Source organism: Gymnoscopelus microlampas (assembly GCF_963454915.1).
Source record: "Gymnoscopelus microlampas genome assembly, chromosome: 18".
Lineage (NCBI taxonomy): Eukaryota > Metazoa > Chordata > Actinopteri > Myctophiformes > Myctophidae > Gymnoscopelus > Gymnoscopelus microlampas.
This window is the reverse complement of record NC_139955.1, coordinates 47,744,778-47,768,747: the sequence shown is the minus strand read 5'-3', so window position 1 is coordinate 47,768,747 and position 23,970 is coordinate 47,744,778. Positions and strand designations below refer to the sequence as shown.

At 42.3% G+C, this 23,970-nt stretch overlaps 2 protein-coding genes across 3 annotated transcripts; both read right to left on the bottom strand.

Moving 5' to 3' along the window:
- Positions 1–695: 695 nt before the first annotated feature.
- On the bottom strand, positions 696–4,406 carry LOC311065411 (acetyl-CoA carboxylase 1-like). The gene is made up of 8 exons (XM_084085737.1): positions 4,172–4,406; positions 3,730–3,880; positions 3,497–3,630; positions 3,208–3,354; positions 2,923–3,118; positions 2,695–2,793; positions 2,290–2,390; positions 696–2,113 (listed from the first exon to the last, which is right to left on the bottom strand). The coding sequence occupies exons 4-7, from the start codon at positions 3,247–3,249 to the stop codon at positions 2,353–2,355; spliced, it is 375 nt and encodes a 124-aa protein (XP_083941863.1). The 5' UTR covers positions 3,250–3,354; positions 3,497–3,630; positions 3,730–3,880; positions 4,172–4,406; the 3' UTR covers positions 696–2,113; positions 2,290–2,352.
- Positions 4,407–5,077: 671 nt separating this feature from the next.
- LOC311065412 (acetyl-CoA carboxylase 1-like) lies at positions 5,078–11,940 on the bottom strand. Of its 2 annotated transcripts, XM_084085739.1 has the most exons (11): positions 11,891–11,940; positions 10,949–11,048; positions 10,056–10,209; positions 9,314–9,476; positions 9,000–9,170; positions 8,418–8,553; positions 6,401–6,621; positions 5,959–6,109; positions 5,726–5,859; positions 5,437–5,583; positions 5,078–5,347 (listed from the first exon to the last, which is right to left on the bottom strand). In XM_084085739.1, the coding sequence occupies exons 10-11, from the start codon at positions 5,476–5,478 to the stop codon at positions 5,144–5,146; spliced, it is 246 nt and encodes an 81-aa protein (XP_083941865.1). In that variant the 5' UTR covers positions 5,479–5,583; positions 5,726–5,859; positions 5,959–6,109; positions 6,401–6,621; positions 8,418–8,553; positions 9,000–9,170; positions 9,314–9,476; positions 10,056–10,209; positions 10,949–11,048; positions 11,891–11,940; the 3' UTR covers positions 5,078–5,143. The 2 variants fall into 2 exon arrangements, with proteins under 2 accessions (XP_083941865.1, XP_083941864.1); XM_084085738.1 differs by lacking the exon at positions 5,078–5,347 and having other exon boundaries at positions 5,572–5,583.
- Between the last annotated feature and the right edge of the window lie 12,030 nt (positions 11,941–23,970).

The window sequence follows — 23,970 nt, the reverse complement described above, 5'->3', positions numbered from 1 at the left end:
ATATCTGAAACACCATTCTATACAATATAGAGGGGGTCCCTGCTTCATCTCTCTCTCTCAGCTAGGGGGTCCTTGGCCTGAAAACGTTTAAGACCCCTATGACTGCCACATTTCTGTGCCCTTGTATTAGGTGTTACAGTGAATAATACATCTACAGAATGAATATATGCTTCCAAAAAAGATGCACACCTTAAAGGATTTGTCTCTCAATGATCAAGTTATTTGAAACTTGTCCGCCATCTTCTCATATAATGTAATCATCCAACTATATTACATCTATGGTCTTGTATAAGATCATCCTGAACATTCCTCAAAGCCCCTTTGTTTAACTCATCACCCTATATCGGTTACATTCATCAAACAGGTGGTATACCTAGTTTGTGTAATCTGAATCAGAACAGAAAGTCAAGACTAGTGTATAAATTATGTTAACACACATTGTTAGCACACAATCACACACAAACCTGAAAATAAGTATATTTAAAACCAAATCTTATCAGATGGGGGTCTGTGGACAAATACATGTTAATCTGCGGGTCCTTTTGTCGAAGCAGAACTCCCTGTCATCGTCGAGAAGGTGGCAAACGAAGAAGACTACGTCCTCACACTCTATGGGAAATGAAATCACTGAGTCTGAAGGGACAGCAGTTACATAAAGAATCTTTATTTATATTTCTAAAGTTACAATTGTGTCCTTTCACCAGACTCCCATGAACTACCAAAACACAAAGTACAAAGTAACCAATAACGAAAATCATACCAAACATTAAAAACACTTACAATCAGCCCATCGTAACTGAAATAAAGAAAGTACAAATAGTCAAGGGAACCAATAAACTCTTGTGCTCTGCTGGGGTGCTGGGGGGGAATAGCCGAGAGCTGGCTACAGCTCCTCTTTATAGTGTCAGGCTCTAATCACACATGAGCTGAGAAGGAGAGTGACAGGTGTCTAGCCAAGACCAGGTCAGCATAGACACTAGGACAAATAAGCATTATTGAACACATAAGCATAGAAAGACTGTAGACTGAGGTGTTAATATTTGGAATCAACATATGCTTTATCGAGAGTGAGAGCTACTGTGATACTTCTTAGCTGTTGAATTTGAATCACTCTGCTGGGACGTGCATGACAGATTTCAGTGAAGTGATTTCAGTGACCGGCTCAATTATCCCTTCTAATAAACCTTTAAGTTATCTCAGCTGACCGTTCAAATGCACTTTTATAGACAATTGACACACATTCAGTAAACAAAAACATCTATGATGCACAAACTTGGACACATCATCAGTGTTCTTTCCTGGACTCACTGGGTGTTTCGGGTCTTGCAACACTCCAGGCGACCCGACCGAGGCTAATCAGACCCCGGCCTGTGTCAAGTGGCATGCTACTGCCCCCACGGTCTCTTAGAGGGGAGGTTTAGAGACAGAGCTAATTGGGGGTTAAGGTGGCTGATGACATATTAGCAGGAGGTGTTGGCGACACTAGGAGGCTCTAGGCACTGTGGGTTGCCTCCGGGCCTGGCTCCTCCTTCATCTGTCCTCCATCTCTCCAGATGTCATCACCCAGTCTGTTCCTGAATGTCATCGGTACTCCCACTCTCAGTTTACAGTAAACAAAAACATCTACTGATGCACAAACTTGGAAACATCGTCAGTGTTGTATTCAAACAGTCTTTTTTATCAATTGACCATGCAACACATTCTACCCAGGCATTGAAACAAACTAAATAGTGCAAGTTCTGAAATCCATGTACATAGGCCAAATATCTGTTGACCTGTTTTAACATTTGAGAAAGACAGCTTGCTGCTTGTGATTTCCAAAAGTGCAGCCATGTTAAAATACTATATATGAAATAAGCAAGTGAATATCAAACTGTGGTTTTCATCTACAATACAACCCCCTAATTTGCCCAGCTTGATGCCTCACTCTGCATCTGTGATGATCGAGTGAAACTTCTCTTGTTCTTCTTCATACAAGTGGCAGAGATGGGCTCCAACCATGGCCACTGTCAGGTGCTGTCGCTCCACCCTGAGTTTGAAGTGCTGTCCGTCAAGTATAGGCCACCTGGTTGTGCCTGAGCTCACAGGAGGGCAGGTGGGAGGCTATCAGTACCTGGGGGAGTGTAAAATAATTTGGGCATCAATTATTTTCAGTTGGTCATGAATTAATATAGCTGCTGCAGGACGCATTAAACCTTAATGCATCCTGCTAAGTCACCCCTTAATGATTAAGTGGTGACTTAACGGTTTCACATGGGGCATCTTTGTATGTGTGCTGTAGCCACATACCATTTTCATTCAGCTGAATGGCGTTGGTCGTCTTGCTGAGCTGGGTGAGCTCGGTCAGGATGGTCATCGACGAGGGTGGGATCTCGCCCACACAGCTGGTCCTAGACACGCAAGAGGACAACGTACACAGTCAAATCCCCAGTGTTCATTCAATTTGTACACCAACTAGTGACCAGGAGATTATTTTTGGGAACTTGGGCGTGGGGGAATATGTAGTTGAGCTCGTTGGCCATGTCAGCTTTTTTTTCTTCACGAAGTGCAAATACACACTTGAACAACACTCAACAGGTCTTCAAGTTGCCCCTTGGTTAGTCGCCTAAGTAGCCTAAGCTTCAAAATGATGATATGTGAAGGGTGGAGGATGACGGGCAGAAAGAGCGCTAGTATATCCTAGGATATACTCACTTCTGAACTGCACAATGCTCTGAGTGTTCATGAAGAAGACCTCTCTCTCTCTGACTTCCTGTTCAGAGTAGCAGCATGGCTGTCGAGGATGTTGGCGATCTGGAAATGAGGGATAACATTCCATGTTCATAATTAAACCATTTGTCTTGATTTGAAGTAAGAAAGAACCTGTCTGAATCATGTGGATAAATATACAGCCTCATTTAGAAACGCGCGCTCGTGCATTACCTGCTGGGTGCTGGCTTGGGAACTGGCACAGCACTGAGGTTATGTTGCTGACATACTGTGTCATGTCTTTCTTGACAGCCTTCTCAACAGCAGGGAGAATGTGACCAGACACACTGGTCATGATGTCCTGCAGCTCCAACACTGGCAAGGAGGGATCTCGCATGGTCTTCATCAGCCTCTCCACCCGCTCCCTAAGCTGGGGAGATAGAAAGAACAGCATGTTTATCAACCACTGTACTGTTAGCTAGGTAGGTGTTTGTTTCTTATGCACGTGTGAACTCGGACCTTGATGCAGAAGAACGGTTCGGGCAGGCAGTAGCCATTCATGATGTGGATCAGGTGGTCCAGTGTACTGTGGAACACTCTGTGTAGCTTCCCCCCTCTCAATGCTACAGCCTGGATAGTGGGCAGGGCCCCTGTGTGCAGCTCCGCCTTAGGGACAAAAACACATAGTTAGAGGAGCATATGAACCCTAGCGTCCCTATTCTGGGGATGCCGAAATAGGTGAACATACAAGCTCACAGACTTGTAGATCGGCAATGACACAAGAACAGGCGTAGTCCACATAATATACCTGCTGCACTCTGCTGGGGTCATCCAGTTGGAGCTTGGCAATGACGCAGCCAGGCTCTAGTGCAGCCCCGGCCCTCTCACATAATGAATACAACCAGACTCTGAAGCGGTCAGAGTCATCACCATCTTCATCACCTGGAAAACACACATGTTAATGCAGTTTACATCTATAAATTCATGTCCATGAAATTAGGGCGAATATGCCGTTAATGCTCTTTCATTTGGATATCACACCTCCATCTCAGTATAGCACTGGCCAGAGAACACGTGCCCACCGTCCTCTACAGTGTACTGGATGAGTTTTCCTGCAGAGGGCGAGCGCAGCAGCGACGGGTCATTCTCCTTCTCAAAAACACAAGTCGTGTTTCCGATAGTGATGGGATACCTGCAAAATACAAAACAAACAGTACTAACCAAGTTTAACCATTGAATATTGTATATACAAATCAGAATGGCAGGGAGGATTGTGCACAAAATGCCCAAAAAAGTCAACAGGAATTGGTCACCCCCCAAGAATAGGCATTGGTCACCCCCCAAAAATAGGCAATCTGCAAGCTCCCAACGCGCCGGGGTGCGAGTAGACGTGTTGTGAGCTTGCAGATCGGCTATTGTCAGCATGCCACAGCGTCATACGATGAAGGTTAATTGAGGTTCTAAACATTAAACAGCAATGTACCTGTCCACCTCCTCTTTCATGTACAGTAGGTGGTACAGCTGCTGCCGTCATATGAGAGCAGAAGGCCTCAGTCGCTGAGGCGATGGACATACATCTCGGCAGATGCATGGTTCATGATGAGCACGTAGGAGTTGGGAGACTGTCATGTCACGCCATGGCCTTCATAGATCAGCTCCACATCCACCGTGTTGAGGAGCGTGTGTGCAGGTAACACCTGACCTCTGGCAAAGACAGTGGGAGATGTGTGTGTTAGTGGGTGCGGTTATTTATATTACCCCTTTTCCCAATTTCGTCATTATGCCGATTCAACGTTTTTCCCCTCTTGTGTAGTCCCTGTCACTGCCAACCCCTACATTTGGTCATGTGGGAGGCTGCAGACAACCATGTGCCTAATTCAATACACATGGAGTCGCCAGCCATTTATTTTCACCAGACAGTGAGGAGTTTCACCAGGGGGGTGTACGTAACGCATGTGGTAGAACATGCCATTCCTCTCGGTTTCACATCCGGCTGAACAGGCTCCGGCTGAACAGGCTCCGGCCAACCTGTAGGAGTCACTAGTGTAGCAATAGAAATTGGGTTTGCTGGAGAGCCTGGCCAAGCCGGATGCACCGTGGAGGATTCAAACCCCTATAGTCTCTGCAGTGGTGGGCAGGAACTTCACCGCTTTGCCACCCTGATGCTCAGTGGATGTGTTTTCTATCCTTTTTTTAATCCCACAACTTTGTAACCCATTTTTTCTACCAGTGCCAATTGCCTATGTAATCCTGGCCGCTACTCTCCCAGCCTAGCCTAGGGAGAGCCCAGAACTGAGCTCATGCCTCCTTCAATGCATGAGGAGCTAGCAAGCCGCTTCTTATCACCTGACAGAGGGGAAATTCCACGGTTGGACGTAGTGCGTGGAAGGAACACGTTATTCACACCAGTTCCTTTGCCCTCCATCACCAGGGGGAGGCAGTATAGAGACCAGGATTACTGCATGTTTTTGTGAGGGCTTGGGAACTGGCACAGCACTGAGGTTATGTTGCTGACATACTGTGTCATGTCTTTCTTGACAGCCTTCTCAACAGCAGGGAGAATGTGACCAGACACACTGGTCATGATGTCCTGCAGCTCCAACACTGGCAAGGAGGGATCTCGCATGGTCTTCATCAGCCTCTCCACCCGCTCCCTAAGCTGGGGAGATAGAAAGAACAGCATGTTTATCAACCACTGTACTGTTAGCTAGGTAGGTGTTTGTTTCTTATGCACGTGTGAACTCGGACCTTGATGCAGAAGAACGGTTCGGGCAGGCAGTAGCCATTCATGATGTGGATCAGGTGGTCCAGTGTACTGTGGAACACTCTGTGTAGCTTCCCCCCTCTCAATGCTACAGCCTGGATAGTGGGCAGGGCCCCTGTGTGCAGCTCCGCCTTAGGGACAAAAACACATAGTTAGAGGAGCATATGAACCCTAGCGTCCCTATTCTGGGGATGCCGAAATAGGTGAACATACAAGCTCACAGACTTGTAGATCGGCAATGACATAAGAACAGGCGTAGTCCACATAATATACCTGCTGCACTCTGCTGGGGTCATCCAGTTGGAGCTTGGCAATGACGCAGCCAGGCTCTAGTGCAGCCCCGGCCCTCTCACATAATGAATACAACCAGACTCTGAAGCGGTCAGAGTCATCACCATCTTCATCACCTGGAAAACACACATGTTAATGCAGTTTACATCTATAAATTCATGTCCATGAAATTAGGGCGAATATGCCGTTAATGCTCTTTCATTTGGATATCACACCTCCATCTCAGTATAGCACTGGCCAGAGAACACGTGCCCACCGTCCTCTACAGTGTACTGGATGAGTTTTCCTGCAGAGGGCGAGCGCAGCAGCGACGGGTCATTCTCCTTCTCAAAAACACAAGTCGTGTTTCCGATAGTGATGGGATACCTGCAAAATACAAAACAAACAGTACTAACCAAGTTTAACCATTGAATATTGTATATACAAATCAGAATGGCAGGGAGGATTGTGCACAAAATGCCCAAAAAAGTCAACAGGAATTGGTCACCCCCCAAGAATAGGCATTGGTCACCCCCCAAAAATAGGCAATCTGCAAGCTCCCAACGCGCCGGGGTGCGAGTAGACGTGTTGTGAGCTTGCAGATCGGCTATTGTCAGCATGCCACAGCGTCATACGATGAAGGTTAATTGAGGTTCTAAACATTAAACAGCAATGTACCTGTCCACCTCCTCTTTCATGTACAGTAGGTGGTACAGCTGCTGCCGTCATATGAGAGCAGAAGGCCTCAGTCGCTGAGGCGATGGACATACATCTCGGCAGATGCATGGTTCATGATGAGCACGTAGGAGTTGGGAGACTGTCATGTCACGCCACGGCCTTCATAGATCAGCTCCACATCCACCGTGTTGAGGAGCGTGTGTGCAGGTAACACCTGACCTCTGGCAAAGACAGTGGGAGATGTGTGTGTTAGTGGGTGCGGTTATTTATATTACCCCTTTTCCCAATTTCGTCATTATGCCGATTCAACGTTTTTCCCCTCTTGTGTAGTCCCTGTCACTGCCAACCTCTACATTTGGTCATGTGGGAGGCTGCAGACAACCATGTGCCTAATTCAATACACATGGAGTCGCCAGCCATTTATTTTCACCAGACAGTGAGGAGTTTCACCAGGGGGGTGTACGTAACGCATGTGGTAGAACATGCCATTCCTCTCGGTTTCACATCCGGCTGAACAGGCTCCGGCTGAACAGGCTCCGGCCAACCTGTAGGAGTCACTAGTGTAGCAATAGAAATTGGGTTTGCTGGAGAGCCTGGCCAAGCCGGATGCACCGTGGAGGATTCAAACCCCTAGTCTCTGCAGTGGTGGGCAGGAACTTCACCGCTTTGCCACCCTGATGCTCAGTGGATGTGTTTTCTATCCTTTTTTTAATCCCACAACTTTGTAACCCATTTTTTCTACCAGTGCCAATTGCCTATGTAATCCTGGCCGCTACTCTCCCAGCCTAGCCTAGGGAGAGCCCAGAACTGAGCTCATGCCTCCTTCAATGCATGAGGAGCTAGCAAGCCGCTTCTTATCACCTGACAGAGGGGAAATTCCACGGTTGGACGTAGTGCGTGGAAGGAACACGTTATTCACACCAGTTCCTTTGCCCTCCATCACCAGGGGGAGGCAGTATAGAGACCAGGATTACTGCATGTTTTTGTGAGGGTACCTACCTACCCTAAGGGACACAGGGAGAACATGCAAACTCCACACAGAAAGGCCCTTTCAACAACCCCACCTTGGGTATGGGCACTGATGCCCACAGCATCCCCGGCGGGAATCGAACCGAGGACCTTCTAGCTGTGAGGCTTGTGTGTTTTCTATCCTGACATCAGCAGATCTGGGGGCAGGTTCATATTCTAGTGGACAGACACCCATTTAGACCTGAGGCCCATTCTAAAAACACCTTCTAAATCCAGACCTAAGTTTCTGAAAAACATATTTCTTCAATAATTACAAAACATGTATGTTGCTATGTACTGTACATAGCAACAACAACCCCAAAAGGGGTCCCCGTCCTGAAAGGTCTAGTTACAAAAAGGGCTTCCCGCCCCAAAATGGGTTAAGACAGTACTTTGTTTATTCTTTTTGTACCTTTCCAGACTGTGAGTGCAGGAAGTTGGACAGACTGTTCCTCAGGTTTACATGGGCTACATGGAGAGCACCGCTCACAATCCCCAGCATGGTGTCCGGACGCTCTGCCTGCCCTGCACACATAGCACTATACTCATCCTAACGGTCTTCGTTTTTATCATAAAACTAAAACAAAGTGGCCATTTCAATGTGTTGAGAACAATGAGAACAATGCCAGTAAGATCAAGCTTCCATCTACCATAGTCTAATCACACACTTGACTGCGTACACTCTGTTTGACTAGAACACAGCATGGGGACATAATGGCAAAATAACATTTTTAGATCCATGTCGTACAATCATCATCACATAACACAACAATGACTTGAGGTTACAGTGATTTCTTAATGCCATAAGACAGTGGTTCTCAAAGTGAGGTCCAGGGACCCTCAGGGTTCCTTGGGGGGGTTCCGAATGGACCCTTAACAGGTCTGTAACTCTGAAGATATGGGGGTCTTTGAAAAAATAAAACGTTTGAGCACCGCTGCCATAAGAAATGTGGTCCTACATGCTACATGTTCCTCATAGGTCGCCCCCAAATGGGAGATATGGCTGTACCTGCATCTTCTCTGAGAAGAGCCTGTCCAGCCAGCCAGTCTCAATGCGGTTATGCTGGAAGCTCTTTATGAGGTACTCTACAGTGGTCCTGCAGTCCCCCCTGATAGACAGTTCCTTCACAGCCACCACCATGTTACTACAGTATGTAGAGACAAAGACAACTGTTAAAATCTCACTGGGTGTCGTTCACATCATACAAAACAGAAACCCATCAACCCTAGCGTCCTTATGTGGGGTATGTCATTATTACAGATGACGATATTTGTAGTGTAGAGGGAAGAAAAAAAGAAGCGATCAAGTATTAGACCGCTGGAGGACCCCGGTCAACAAAGAATATAGGGTTTAAGTGGTTACAGAGTTCAAGGGATAGTTTGGATTTGGGGGAATTGCACTATTCTTTCCGACTTACCCAGACTAAAGAGTCAAACAACCTCATTAACAACTTATTAATGTCACTGCATGCAGTTTGAAGCTATGTTGAATGGTGAGCTTATTACCTAGTTGAGTTCAATTCACATTTGACATTTCCATCATTTTTCACTGACTGACACTGTATCATCCAGTGAGGGTGAGTGTACTCACGAAATGGCCTCTGATTTGCTCGTGATTCTCTCCCCAGGATAAGCAGTGTCAGGAGAAGCAGTGTCCAAACTCATGCAGGCCTCCAGCCGCAACCACGCTGAAGTAACCCCAAACGTTCTTATTGCTGCGGAGGTTCAGCACTTGGACTGTTCCCGAGCTCAGCTTGAAACCCTACAACAACACATCAAACAAATACTTAATCAGAGCCCCTTCAATTTTGACTTTTTTTAAGTTAAATAAATGACAGTAGCACTGAGGGTTTTACTGTGTATAAATTCTACGTCCGTTGTCGAGAGAGAGACAGTGGCACATACTTTTTGGTTTTTGCTGGTGATACGGGATGCAATGACGTGGCCGCGAGGGGAGGGGGCCGTGACCAGACCTTCAAAGTCAATGGGACAATCACCCCAGGGCTGGACCGACCCCATACAACATCCTAATGTCTTTGATACGGTACAGAGGGATTCCAATGGAAATCTGACAGGAGAGGATTAACATGTTCAACTTGATGCTCTTCTCTGGACAGTGAAATACGGAACAAATATCAGTTAAATATAACGGTGACCAGATGGTTAAATTTGCACACTCTTTGAGTTACACATGGATAATCTAGAACGGGGTGCCCCACAGAGCACATATATGCGGCAGGCTGGGTGGCCTACCCAGGGCTATGTACTGTATTAGGGGCCTGTCACAATTATTGCATAATCACCTGATAGCAACTATTTGAGCTAGTTGCAATTATTTTGCATAAATCATTAGAATCGTTTCTATTCATCTGTATAAAAACAGTTGGCTAAAACTAACAGAAATGTCATATTTACATCATTGTTTCCACTTCATTGTCCACTTTCAACCTGGCGTCCCTATTTTGAGCATTTAGGGCAAAAATAAATGCCCAGCTTCATGCCCCACTCTGCATCTGTTACTACTTCAACACCTTCAGTCAATTATGAGTGGTGTGTATATTGAGACTATAGGGCTTGAGCCTATATGTGATTATGTTACAATTACTACTGCTCACATGCAAGTGCATGTTTTGAAAAACAATCCTACTTCTTTCTTCTTGAGCAGTGTCTTCTTGAGCAGTGTCTTCTTGAGCAGTGTCAGCGTCTGTATCTTCTCCACACGTTCATCTGCGTCTTGATGAGCTGTCCAGCTTCTTCTCCAGCAGACTCAAGCGCACGCTGGCCTCGCTCAGCTCCTCTCCCTGGAAAACACAAAATTACCTCCATTTATTTACACTTCCTTTTTAAACCACTCTTCTAAAGTTCTGTACTAATATCTAAAGTTCTGTACTAATATCTAAAGTTCTGTACTAATATCTAAAGTTCTGTACTAATATCTAAAGTTCTGTACTAATATCTAAAGTTCTGTACTAATATCTAAAGTTCTGTACTAATATCTAAAGTTCTGTACTTTAAGTTCTGTACTAATATCTAAAGTTCTGTACTAATATCTAAAGTTCTGTACTAAAGACAGACTGAACACTTTAGGATGTTACTTCACTTGATAGCACTTAAGTACGTCAGTGATGTCTGCTCTCAGAGCTGCTGCGTGCAGCTCCGCCGGTGGAGAGTTCTGGGAAATGACAAAGGCAACATCTAAAACTGGGTTGAAAAACAAGGCCCTGCTTCAGTTAGAGTCATTTGATGATGCAAAACTGAAGGAGAAGCCATGTTGAACACAGTGTGTGTTAGAACATGTACACGTGTAGTCACGGCACTGTTTGCTTTAAACTTAAATCCATATTCTTTGGTAGTAACCATGGATTAGTGACTTAACGAATGCCTAAAACATACTGTAAAAGAGAAAAAACATAGTCTATGTCTTGCTTCCACTTTCAATACTACCACTTTAAACATCTTCTACCTCATCTTCTACCTATATATTCAACAGGGTACTACCCTGTTGAATATATAGTGAATATACATTAAATGTTGTTTTACTTGGTTCTGAGGCTTCTCTGAGTCATACTCTCCCTCTTGCATGGCAGTGGCAAACATGACAGTGGCAGGCAGGCACTCATAGGGGTTGGCGTCCATAGATCTGGCACAGATAAATGAATGGACATAATAATGTGTACAAGATACAGAAGAACAGTGGAACATGCTATACAGTACATGACATGCATCTATTGGTTGCTTTTAGGGGTGCAACGGTTAATTAAGAACTATCGGTTGAATTGATTACAAAAGATCCATTTGATAATATATAAAAAATAAAACAAATTTGGTTAATTGAAAAAGTAATCATTAGAATAATCACTATAACAATTATGGATAGTTGCAGCCCTAGTTGCATTCAATGCACTATTTTGACTGAGGGATTAGGAGGAGGAGGGGTACAACATTCTGGGTTGTACTGTATGTATTTTTCATAATTTATTTGCAGCAGGCATGTAAACATTTGAGTACTTTTACTTTTGATAATTTAAGTACTTTTTGATGCCAATACTTTTGTACCTTTACTCAAGTAAATTCTCAAGTGAATTCTGGACTTTTACTTGTACTTTCTACATTGCAGTATTGATGCATTTACTCAAGTAAAACATTTGAGTATTTACACCACTCCACTACTCACAAGTTACCTAACCAACATTATTTTTTGGGAGACATGGAACATTTGGGAGTTGAAAAGCACCAGTTGCTACGTTTTATATGCAACCAGAAACGTCAGAATATCAGAATTATCTTGTCTTTAAAACGAACGCTAAGCCAATATGTTAGGTCCATGTTAGCATAATAGTTAGCCACATTAGCCATTTAGCCAAACCAACTAACTCTGGGCTCGATCAAATAGGGTAAATATAGACTTCTTGATGTTATAGGTACTGTTAACTAACGTAACACAATGTGACTTCGCTATGTAGATATAAAAGATATACAAACCTTTTCTGGACTGGTCTGCTGCTATGTTTGTGTGGAGCGTGCGCGAAAACACTTCCGGATACAGTCAGTGACGTCAGACGTAGGGTTCAATCAATAGATAGACGCGTCGCGCGTTCACCGCTCACGGCCGCCATTATAGTAGTTTATTTCAGTCAAATGAACTACACATTGTAAAAGTGGATTGTGCCCACAGGCAATGTAGGTAAACAAATAATATACATGCTGTTGGGTACAAAAATAACCAAAAATAACCCAATACCATATAAATAACCCAAAATGGGTAAAACTAAGTACAAAAAAAACAAATCATTAGGAGTCATGGTTAACATCAGTTACATTATCATCGTGCATAGCAATGCACCTCAAGTAGTGACTGTGTCTCTTTTTAATTACATTATTGTTTCATAGAGACACTATCAATCAATCTGTCAATATGATTGCCATTGTATTGACATATTAATTACATTATTGTTTCATAGAGACACTATATCAATCAATCTGTCAATATGATTACCATTGTATTGACATATTAGTTTGTGCAATGATAGATCTTACAAAACTGTTGCATGACAGCACAAGACATAATCAAAATTAATATTCATTCTCATAGTGGGATATGGTATGATACACTCCCTGGCCTTAACACGGTGATCATCTCAAAATAACTGACTTCACTAAAAGGAAAAAGCAACTGCACCCATGTGAACTTGAGACAACGAGGGGACTGAGCAACACTTCGGATCCATGTAGAACGGGTCATTGGTCTTGTGAGGAACAACGAACAAGTACACCATATTACAAAGCACATTACCCATCTCTATCTCTACCAGACTGCAACTCCAGGAGAGCGAGAGCCTGCATCTCTTGACAAGATGGTCAGAGTTTGCTGTGCTCTGTGCAACATTTATCCATCTGTTGTCCCTTCAGAATAGCATGGGTTTCAGTAACATTGTGTAGCACAGCAATGTACATCACACATTTGAATGATGTCGTTTTGTATCATTGGCTGCCGTTCACTTGTTTCATTGTGCAACTAATAAAACAAAAAACCAGGTGGCAGTGAAATATATGGCTTTTCTTTGCTTTTTAATAATTTAATCTGGTAATAATTTATGAGTCATGACAGTCCAATAACAATCTCATATACACAGATGGTTAATATTCTGTAGATATATTTTTCAGTTTTTCTGTTATGTTATCAGGTCATCAGGAGGTCTTGCACGCTGGTAACATAGGTGTCAAAATCAGACATATTCTTTGATTATTGATTGTGTTTGGCCATGTTTACTATTAGAAACGTTACTGCAATACTACTTGTTTTCTGCACTCCACACATTTCGCTTCCGCCAGACCGTGTCCAGATGTGCAGATATCTGTGTCATCAGCTTTACTGCAGTATTATCCTATTTCAAGTGGCTGTTTTGTGGCTGCAGTGTCTGTGGGACTCGTCATGGCAGGGTAATACAACCAAACCTCTACCAAAAATGTGCTTTAAACTATGTACCTTGCTGCACCATTGGAGAATCAACAAGCACGGGTATAGCAAATCCTTTTGATGGAGGACACAGGTCTTTTTGCTCTGGCAAGTTCTTTAGCTTTACTTTGCTCCCTGGTGTCCTCCTCAGTTAACCTCAATTAGTTAGTACAACTCGAACCCCCGTTAGTTAGTACAACTTTCGATGTTGTTTAGCTTGTCAGGAATTACAACAGACTTTATGGAAATATTAAGAGTTGTACCACTGTCAGATGATCATTACAGCTATACTGTATTTTGCAGATGACTTTCCTAACATCAGGAAAACTAAGGCCTTGGACATGACAGGGCTCTTGTTTGTGACTGAAACTGATGTTGCAGATCTCTGCATATGGGACACCTCGGACAGACTCCATGCTGGGCTGACTCCGTGCGCAGGGCATCTGGGTGCAAGCCTGCCCATCTTTTTTATCAACATCAGCCAACACAGCATATGCATGAGAGCACACCTCTCCTAAGCCTGCCTTACAGGTGCAATGAGCCATAAGGACTGTTCCATCCTCTTGCACTGTGATCCAGGGGTGTGTTGGGGTCTCATTGAGGCTCATTGAATGCTTTACCTGCAAGTTGCAACACAAGTAGTGAATTATAAGACACATTTCTCCCAAGGGAGACAACATAAAGTTACCTTGAACCTTGAAGTAAGCTACCTTGAAACTGTTGATGTCTTGTGACATTATCTATGCATAATTAACTTATAAAGCTGTGTATTATAAGACAGCCCTGTGCCTAACAGAGATTTAGAGGTTGAGGCCTGAATATCAACGGTGACTTGGCGAATTTGAATCAGGGCTATTACGGTCCAGCAGGGTGAACACATCTGAAGGCTGCCAACAAGCACCTGACCTAAGGCAGGCTGCTTCTTAATGTTGGCCCTTGTAAGGTCACGATGGTCGAGGAGAGGTGGCCTGGTCAGAAGGGGGTAATATTAATAGTGAGATATCACGACAGCTGTCATCTCGGGTGTCTTCCAATATTGCGAAATCAAATGCCCATCTGGTTGTATATAGGGAGACACAGTAGTTCTCTGTGTCTCATTGCTCCCACTCATCCGATGCCTCAACTTGCTCCAACTACTAACCAACCTGTATACTGTGTTCAATTGTTGGCAATAAACTCGAGATTGACTTGACTCCCAGAAAGCACTGTCTGGTCTACAAATTTCTACAAGGGTATCCAGGAAATACACCGACATTTGGCGTCACGAACAGGATAGCGACTGGACGGGGGCTTGGCGGTTACGACGCTCTCCTCCGATCACGCTTGCCAGGGCAAAAGGACGTCCAAAGAGAATTTGAACAGGTCAGAATATTTTTTTATATAAGAAAATGTATGATTTTTTTTAGCATAAAAAATTTATCAGAGCAGGACAGAGAGAGGAACCCTGGTGGGTGTGGGGTGGGGGGGAGGGCCGGGGCTGCCCGGCCGTCCGTTCTCATGTCGTTAAAACTGTATGGGAGAGAGTATTTCTAGCAGCTGCAAGCTGGGAGTGAAGGAATGCATTGTACTGAGGCTGAGAGCACATTCAGAGCAAGCCTCTCTCTTTTGGGGAGAGAAAGGCCTAGTTGTAAATTGAACGATAAATCCTTTAATAGGAAGGTTGTTGTACACTATTAAGTAGAGGTTTTTCAAACCTAAATACCTTTAAAAGGTAAAAGTACTTTTGCAGAGGCAGATGGCATGGCCTAGGGATCCCGGACCGTACAGTTGAATATTGTAAGGCCATCTGCTTTGCCCCACTCAGGACAATGCAAATTGTAAGATTCGCAAAGGCTTGCTCTATGGTTAAAATATGAGTAAAGGCTAAGAATAGCACAGTACTGCAATGGTGCCCACATTCATTGCGTAAAATGCTCCCGCCCCAGTGCATGCATTGATGACAATTGTAATACCTGTTATACATGGAGCTATAAAGTGACGTCACTGCTTTAATGTCTACTAACAGCTTTAACCAGCACTGGGAAGGCATCCCTAATTAAGGTTCCACAAGCACCACACATAAACACCCTATTATAACACATACTCAGCAAGTTGGCACCGTGCGAAGAAAAATTGATAAAATTAACAAATTGATGTAAAAAATCAATTGGTTAATCAATAATCAATAACTTGGCACCGCGCCAACTTTCTCAACAAAATATAGTATCAGGGTACTTATCATAACGCCCACTTGGGGTAATTTACCCACCCAAAAATCTGGTAAAAAATGTATTTGCTAAGTGTTAAAAGTAAGTCTGACACATAGATGCTCTGTAATTTCATAAATAAGGCATTACTGCCATTTTCGGGACATTTAGAGCAAAAACACAAGTTTTATCAGCATTTATTGATAAAAGGAACGAGCCTGCTGCAGAAATCAAGCTGCACTCTCTAGCTCTGACATTCCATGTTTATAAGTTATACAATGCCACCATCTGCTGGACAAAGTTAGGAACTGCACACCTAACATTGGCAATATGGTCACTGAACCAATATAAATGCAAAGTGTTACATGTTACAACTGCTTATAGCTAAAATGAAAATATACACTTTATAGACAACAACCTACTCTTCAAGCAGTAAACCATTGGGTTTGTGTTCCCATCTTTTAAGGACATACAACACGTCCCAAATAGTGTGGAAAGGCCATCATATCCAAATTATGCTTCTGGCTAACAGGTTGGGGTTATGGTAGTAAATCCCGTGTGAGGATAATATTTTACATAGGTTGACAAACATAGTCTGTATATAAAAAACTGTTAACCGATTGTTTCAAAAATAAATAAATAAATGAATCAGGTAATGATTCATAAGAGGTGTAAAATAAACTGAGCAATTGTCCTAAATTTAAGAAACAATGTTATAAATTAATAATAAATGTATATTCTGGACCAAGCTAAGTGTGACAAAAATGTGTAGATATTGCAAGAGTGTAATGTTTAAGCTTTAAAAATGTTTAACGACCAAACTTACATGCATGTGACATTCCTAAGTATATATGTAACATTCCTAAGTAAAAAAAAAACATAAATATTTCCTGCCCATAGAATAAGAAAGGGATAATCTAATGTTCTGACATTATTGCCAATAATGCAGGAAAAAGGGGCTGACCACTTTTTGTAAAAGACACAATTCGACCACATAAGTGCACATCAAAGGTCGTGAGTACAAACAAACAGACAGCAAAATAATAAAATAAATGAAGATAAAAAAATTAAAATATGTGTATTTTCACCTACAGGGTCGGGGGTAGCTGGCATCTGAAATAGGCAAGAAAGAAATACCATCCCACATCGCAACCACAACAGCTAAGTTACACACACATAAAACGTTAAGATAACTTCAAATGTATGCATTTGACTCTTGTGTAAAATACCCACGAAAAAGTCTGTCAGGGGTACGGTGTTGGAAGTGTCTAAAAATAGGCCATACACTCAAAAATTGTAGAAAAAGAATCACACCAGTACAGGACACCAAAGCTCGATGGGAATCTAAAGGTTTCCCTCAAAAAAGTGTTACGTCACAACCAGCTCAATGGGAGTCTACATTTTTTCCTCAAAAAATGGATACGTCACAACCAGATACAAAGTGCTGCTGCAGCTGTAGGGAGGCAAATTGGGAAATTCATCGGAATAAGCCAAATATAATAATAGGGGATGGGAATGTTCTAAATATAACGACCCCAAAAGATTTTGGAAACGTTCAAATCCAACCGTTTATTGGAATTACGTTCCAAAAACTTGTAGAACTGTTAAAAAACACTAGAATAGATCCTCACGCAGAAACAGTTGTGCTATCAGTAGGAATTCATGATCGTAACGAATCAGCCACACTCATTTGGGCACATATAGACGCTGCTCACCGCCAGGCGAGAAACGTCTATATAAATGCTGTAATATATATCCCAGTAATTAATTACAGTAACGCATTGTCACCAAAGGTTAAAAACACACTGGATCAGATCAATTTTCATATACAAAGCCATTACCGATATCTCACTCAACTGCCCACAAGTGAAGTGATAACAACTTTTAACCCCGTTTAAAGTATGCCTCACCACAGGGATAGGACAGGCAAACCTCGTAGAAAAAGAAAACATGTACAGCAAACGACAGCCAATTGGGATCAAATTGTAAGTGAAGGCTATACATTATGGGGGAATGAGGTAAATGTTCATCTACAAGACTATTGCTGTACAAAAAGGTTTCTTGAAGCAAATACGGCCAAGCCCACCACTAACGGTGAAACCAATACGGTTGATTCCACCACCAGCTGTAACTGTCAAATACCAGAGGGTTCTGAACTTCAGGACAGTCTGCAAAATGAAAACTTTGTAGAGCAGTATGCTGACAAACTTAGTGATGTTAATATCATATCATATCATTCAGCAGCTGAAGTTATGAAACGGGAAGGGTGGGTAATGCTCGTGGCAAGCACAGATGGGCCGGAGAAAAAAGCAGTGATGTTCAAGGGAATTATGACAACACATCAACTGTTCAATACATGCGACTACATGATAGCCAACTGCGTGACAGAAATAACAGATTAGAAGCAATAATTAATTGTTGAAATGTATACATGTGTGTAAATCTCCCCAGATTATAAAGACCCTTGAAGAACAAAGAAAGAAAAAGACAGCGTCTTCTAAACAGTAAATTACCCCAAGTGTCTCTGTTAAAAATGGAATGGGTGTTATGTCGCAAAGCAAAGTTTGACTTATATTGCTGGTACTGTGGCAAAAGGGGGCATATACAAAGGAATTGTCGGAGCAGGAAGCCTCCCAAAGTACATAAAAAGGGGGGTCTGAAATGTATTGAAACTAGAAAATCTGGTATCATTGATTGGAATGTGGTGGGTCCTATGGGAATATTATCCATCAAATACATACCTCTAAATGACAAATTAAAGTTACAACCAGGTTTGTGTCAGCAGGAAGCATAAGAAAGCATGAAACGGTTAATGGACAAAAAAGAGAAAAAAGTAGGAATACCTTGCGATACCATACAGGTACCGGAGGAAGAACAGTCATCAGTGGACTCTACTGAATGTGAGGAAAGTCCATAAACAGTAGGATCAATGATCGTAGATACTGTTTAAATCCCAGTAAGGTTTATTAATACAGAGGCCACCACACAGCACATTAACACTGTTTAGGTAAAAGGTATAATGACTAAAAGGTAAAATAATACAAGAAATGCATGCATCGGCATTAGTCCCTGATAAGATATATAGGCAATAGGGTAATTAAATCAGACTAAAAAATATCAGTTATAACTTAATTAGTTATAAAGGAGGGATATTAAGGTAAAACACTTTGTTAAATATTCATTCATGGAGCACATTAGCTGCAGAACTTAAACCAGGGCTCAATGAGGGGGATGCATTCATCTGAATGCCCATGGTTGGCGGTCATAAAATGTCATGCGGCTAGTGTAAGTTAGAGATATTTGTTTGTTTGTTTTTTGATTTATGTTTTAAGAAGTGTTCATAGTAAGGTATTTCCGGGAACTTTGCCACATAACCAGGCTAAGTATAATAAGCAAGCCCAGGAACATTAACACCTCAATGGTATTTCCGGGAGCACAGCCAAAAGACATACGATACTGAAGAGATATATATATATATATATATATACAAGCATAAATAGACGATAGAATTGTAAAATGCATTGATGTATTTGACTGAAAACTGTTAATAATAATTAAAAATGGTATAACATAATGTTAGTAACTCTTTCTTTGTCCTCTAGAAAATCTGGGTCAGAGGGACGGTACAAAGAGACAAGTGGAAATTATTGAGGTCCAATACAACATTTTGAGAAATATTTAAATAAGAATAGAGACTAACAATGTTTCTGATTTGTTTAGGAAATCATCATATGGGAGAGGAGCTGTAAAACCAACAGACAGACAGGAAACACAATATTCACCAGGAATAAGTAATGTCCAATTAAGCAAACCTAATACAGAAGGTGTATTAAAATAGGATAATGGATCTCTCTTTCTCTCTCTCCCTTTTGTTGTTTTTGTTTCTAGATGGTGTCCATACCTCTAATGTGCCACGAATCCTCAAACAGCCCCAGAATGTCAAGGCTTCCCAAGGCTTCCACAAAAGTAGGATAAATATTTACACCCAATATTGGAAGCATTCAATGCACACAAAATAGCGTAATATTTAAGGAATATATATTATGATATTTAATGAATTTGGAAAGGTTGTGAGTCAAACGCCAGTTTTCCACCTGCTGCCTATAGGTTTTCAAACTATGAAAATCAGACTGCCTGAAGAAATGTAAAGCTGTCTACTACCCAACGGTCAAGGCCACATACTGTACAATGACCCGGGAAGCACATCAGCAAATCACATGCTGTTATAGGCATCCGACGGAGGAGGTTCGTTTTTAGCCAAGTTCCGTCAAAAGGGGGGCTGCCAACATAGCAAGTCTGTCACTCAAGGAGAGAGTGGTTGCACGGGTGGGGAGGAAGAAAGGCCCAAATGATAAGAGGGAGGGGGAAGAGGAGGGTAATGCACAATGCAGGGTTCCCTGGATCATGAGGACTATATTGTCCCACGTGATCATGCCCAGATTCCCGCCTCTGGCCAGACATACCGGCACAGCCACAAGGTATCCATTACACTTGCTCAAAGCCGGCTTATACAGACAGGTTGATTCTCAGGCAACATACAACCCACTGGCATGCTTTGAACGGGTGACAGAAAACTGGCATCTGAAGCAACATATGGTAAAGGAAAATGATGTGATTTTCATGAAATAAAGAACAGTGACCAGGAGGGTACCCAATTGACACTAGGAGGGTGCAAAGTATTGATAAAGATATTTAGGATTATTGAGGAATTGTGTGTGCATTGATAGGGGGCCAGAGTTATAAATAATATGATAACATTAGGTAAACATCTGTGGAATGGCACACGAGCTATAGGGACACTGGGTTGGATTAAGGGGAGGATGGGAGAGCAAACTAAGAAAGCAAGAGAAAACCTAGATAAAAAATAATAATCAATATATATATATGGGACATTAGCTTGTAACATAAATAATGTTTTTGTTGTTTTTCTTTTGTTTTCAGTCAAATACACATGCGTTCCAGCACAAAATAAAGGTGGATAAAGTTACACCAGAACTAAAGTAAAATGTTATACAGGATCAAAACCTAGAAGAAAAATTAGCCTATATGACATGAGATAGGTAGGTAGAGTATGGCTAACCGTTTCCGAAGGTACATGATGACATCAAAGCCAGTACCTGAGCAAGGACAGACCCAACAAGTTGGTGTGGACGTGTCCACCGTAAAGAGGGTTTGCATCACTAGACCGGACATGGGGCTACAGAAAGGCCTACGGTCATTGGTGACACAGACATCATAAGCAACCCAAGACCAGGTGCAAGTAACAAAGGACATCACGGGGACAGAAATTCTGTCACGCACACAGGCTCGTCAAAGCCCTATCACAGGCTGAGACTGGAGACTCAACACAGGCTCCTCTAGGCCCAGTGTGGCCTAGTAGTGGAGACTCGGACAAGAACTGTCTCCCCAAGGCCAGTGGGTGGATGACACGGATCATCTCACTGTCTCTCCAGAGAGGCTGGATGGTATGACAAGGACGATTCCACAGGAAGAGATGCGGTAACAACAGTCGGGACAATCGTTGTCAACAGAACCTTCCAAGAATGTGATTAATTTATCCGTCATACTAACAGCAAAATGTGACACATGTGGCAAAAAGGTATTTTAGCCAAGGAGGGAGGTGAAAGGAAAGATAGGCAAAACATTTTAAATTAAGAAAATTACATATTAGTTAAGGAAAAATGTAATCCAGGATGTTTTGGATGTGTTGTCTTCATCACAGATTCATGCAGATTATAACACTGGGATTGATGGAAAAGGATACGGCGGGACAGTCAAACCCAAATTGTCACGACTGACCGCCCCCCAAAATTGATTTCTCAGCGATCACCCCACGCGACAAACGGTGAGCTAAACATGCAGCACGAACAAACTAATTGATTTTGTCATGATCTGTTCCTGCTGCATACCTCTAAGGTGCGCGTCGGTAAGGTCCGGAGTCAGATCACAGGTAAGAGCTTTAACTGCTCAACCTATTTCTGGACAGATGGTTCAACCTTATGACCTGAACCCGCATCCGGATTTGAGCCCCGTCTGGGACTCTCTCCGGAGGGAAGTGACGCTGATACTACTCAAGGTGGACCTGACAATGATAAATGCCAAAACAAGGGTAGCATGAGTAACAACCCACTGCTGACGCTCCACGACGTCTGTACGTCAGACAGTAATCTCAGATTCACGAACATGGATCTGAAAGGGACATAGGAGGGTGTTGGCGAATCATTGTCACACTGAGAGTTTTTGCTATGTTTATGATTTTATGATTTCATTATTTGAAGTGATTGACCCTTAGGGGTATTGTATTATATTACGGGAGGAAAAGAGTAATTGCTAAATATAATGTAATGATTTATGCCTAGAAAACATTGAAACAGCATTGCAGTAAACGCATGGAGTGTAATGTAAGGATTGTATCATATACAAGTTTGAAATAAAAATGTTATTGTTCTATGGAAAATATTGGAATACAGACTAAGATGACGTAAGGCTCAAAATAGGCTAAGGAATTTATTCAGTAAAAAACTTAACATCTATTGAGTAAGACGGTTAGGAAAAGGTATTCAACAGGTAAAACACATCAGCCTCTTTTGGCTGATGATGTCACAGGTTTTCATCTAAACGAAGAGTACAGTAAGAACAGCAGTTATTAAAGTAGTGTAACGTTTTCAATGCTAAACCATGTTTATCGTGGTGCAAGGTGCCCATGAGAAGGATTCTTCTCATGAGCTGCTTATGCCATAGATCCGTAAGAATGCCGGTGGTAACCGGCATTAGGAGGGTATGTTGATGTCTTGTGACATTATCTATGCATAATTAACTTATAAAGCTGTGTATTATAAGACAGCCCTGTGCCTAACAGAGATTTAGAGGTTGAGGCCTGAATATCAACAGTGACTTGGCGAATTTGAATCAGGGCTATTACGGTCCAGCAGGGTGAACACATCTGAAGGCTGCCAACAAGCACCTGACCTAAGGCAGGCTGCTTCTTAATGTTGGCCCTTGTAAGGTCACGATGGTCGAGGAGAGGTGGCCTGGTCAGAAGGGGGTAATATTAATAGTGAGATATCACGACAGCTGTCATCTCGGGTGTCTTCCAATATTGCGAAATCAAATGCCCATCTGGTTGTATATAGGGAGACACAGTAGTTCTCTGTGTCTCATTGCTCCCACTCATCCGATGCCTCAACTTGCTCCAACCACTAACCAACCTGTATACTGTGTTCAATTGTTGGCAATAAACTCGAGATTGACTTGACTCCCAGAAAGCACTGTCTGGTCTACAAATTTCTACAAGGGTATCCAGGAAATACACCGACAATTAAAACATGTAGTTTAAGACATGCATAGCATAATTCAGGATAGCTAGGTAACAGCTAGGCAGTAGAGTTTAGCCCATTATGTAATGTTTACTATTTGGTTGCATATCCTTTACCTGCCATGACCTCTGTGACCCATCATCAATTGGACAAATACTGTACTGTCTGATGGCCATTAGAAACAGAGACACAGGAACTTAGACTGAGGGCTTGTCTCAAATAATAAATACTTAACATTAACAATGAATTAAATTATAACATAATTTGTCCAAACATCATCCTAATGCCTTTTTGCTATTATTTTAATGTTGTGTTATGCTTTTGCTTTTCTTTTTTTTACTTTATTGTTAAATTAGTTGTACTTTTTCTGTAATTGTATTATTGCTCTATAAAGCACTTTGAGCTGCATTTCATGTCATGAAAGGTGCTATACAAATAAAGTTTATTATTATTATTATTATTATTATTATTATTATTATTATTATTATTAACGCAGGGATTCCAAATGTGAATTTGGAATCTGAGGTAGGCCTACAGTATCAACAATTCTGAAGGCTGGTGAATGTGTAGGCCTATATGGTAAATGTCAGGTGCCGTGGACATAATTAGCTAATCAGAAACAGCAAAAGTTGCGTAGCCTATCATATGTAATAAGTAGGCCTAAACCACCTGTTTGATGAATATAAGTTAAACAAAGGGGCTTTGAGGAATGTAGCCTACAGGATGATCCTATACAAGACCATTTATATATTGATATACACACACACGCGCACACACACACACACACACACACACACACACACACACACACACACACACACACACACACACACACACACACACACACACACACACACACACACACACACACACACACACACACACACACACACACACACACACACACACACACACACACACACACACACACACACCTGACATTGATTGGCTTTCATACCGCAGACTCCGCAGAAATGGCGGACCAGTTTCAAATAATTTGAAAATCTTTCGCTCATTGAGAGAGAAATCCTGTCTAAGGTGCACGTCTTTAATGTAAGCATAGATAGATTCATTCTGTAGATGTATTATTCAATGTAACACCTA

Excerpts from the sequence above, each read along its gene's own strand:
- LOC311065411 (XM_084085737.1), bottom strand. The coding sequence starts at position 3,249 with ATGAATGGCTACTGCCTGCCCGAACCGTTCTTCTGCATCAAG. Across the intron at positions 3,119-3,207 it reads AACCGTTCTTCTGCATCAAG|CTTAGGGAGCGGGTGGAGAG; the intron begins GTCCGAGTTCAC and ends CTATCTCCCCAG. Across the intron at positions 2,391-2,694 it reads GAGCATTGTGCAGTTCAGAA|GACCAGCTGTGTGGGCGAGA; the intron begins GTGAGTATATCC and ends TTGCGTGTCTAG.
- LOC311065412 (XM_084085738.1), bottom strand. The coding sequence starts at position 6,420 with ATGAAAGAGGAGGTGGACAG. Across the intron at positions 6,110-6,400 it reads ATGAAAGAGGAGGTGGACAG|GTATCCCATCACTATCGGAA; the intron begins GTACATTGCTGT and ends TGTATTTTGCAG. Across the intron at positions 5,860-5,958 it reads AGTGCTATACTGAGATGGAG|GTGATGAAGATGGTGATGAC; the intron begins GTGTGATATCCA and ends TGTGTTTTCCAG.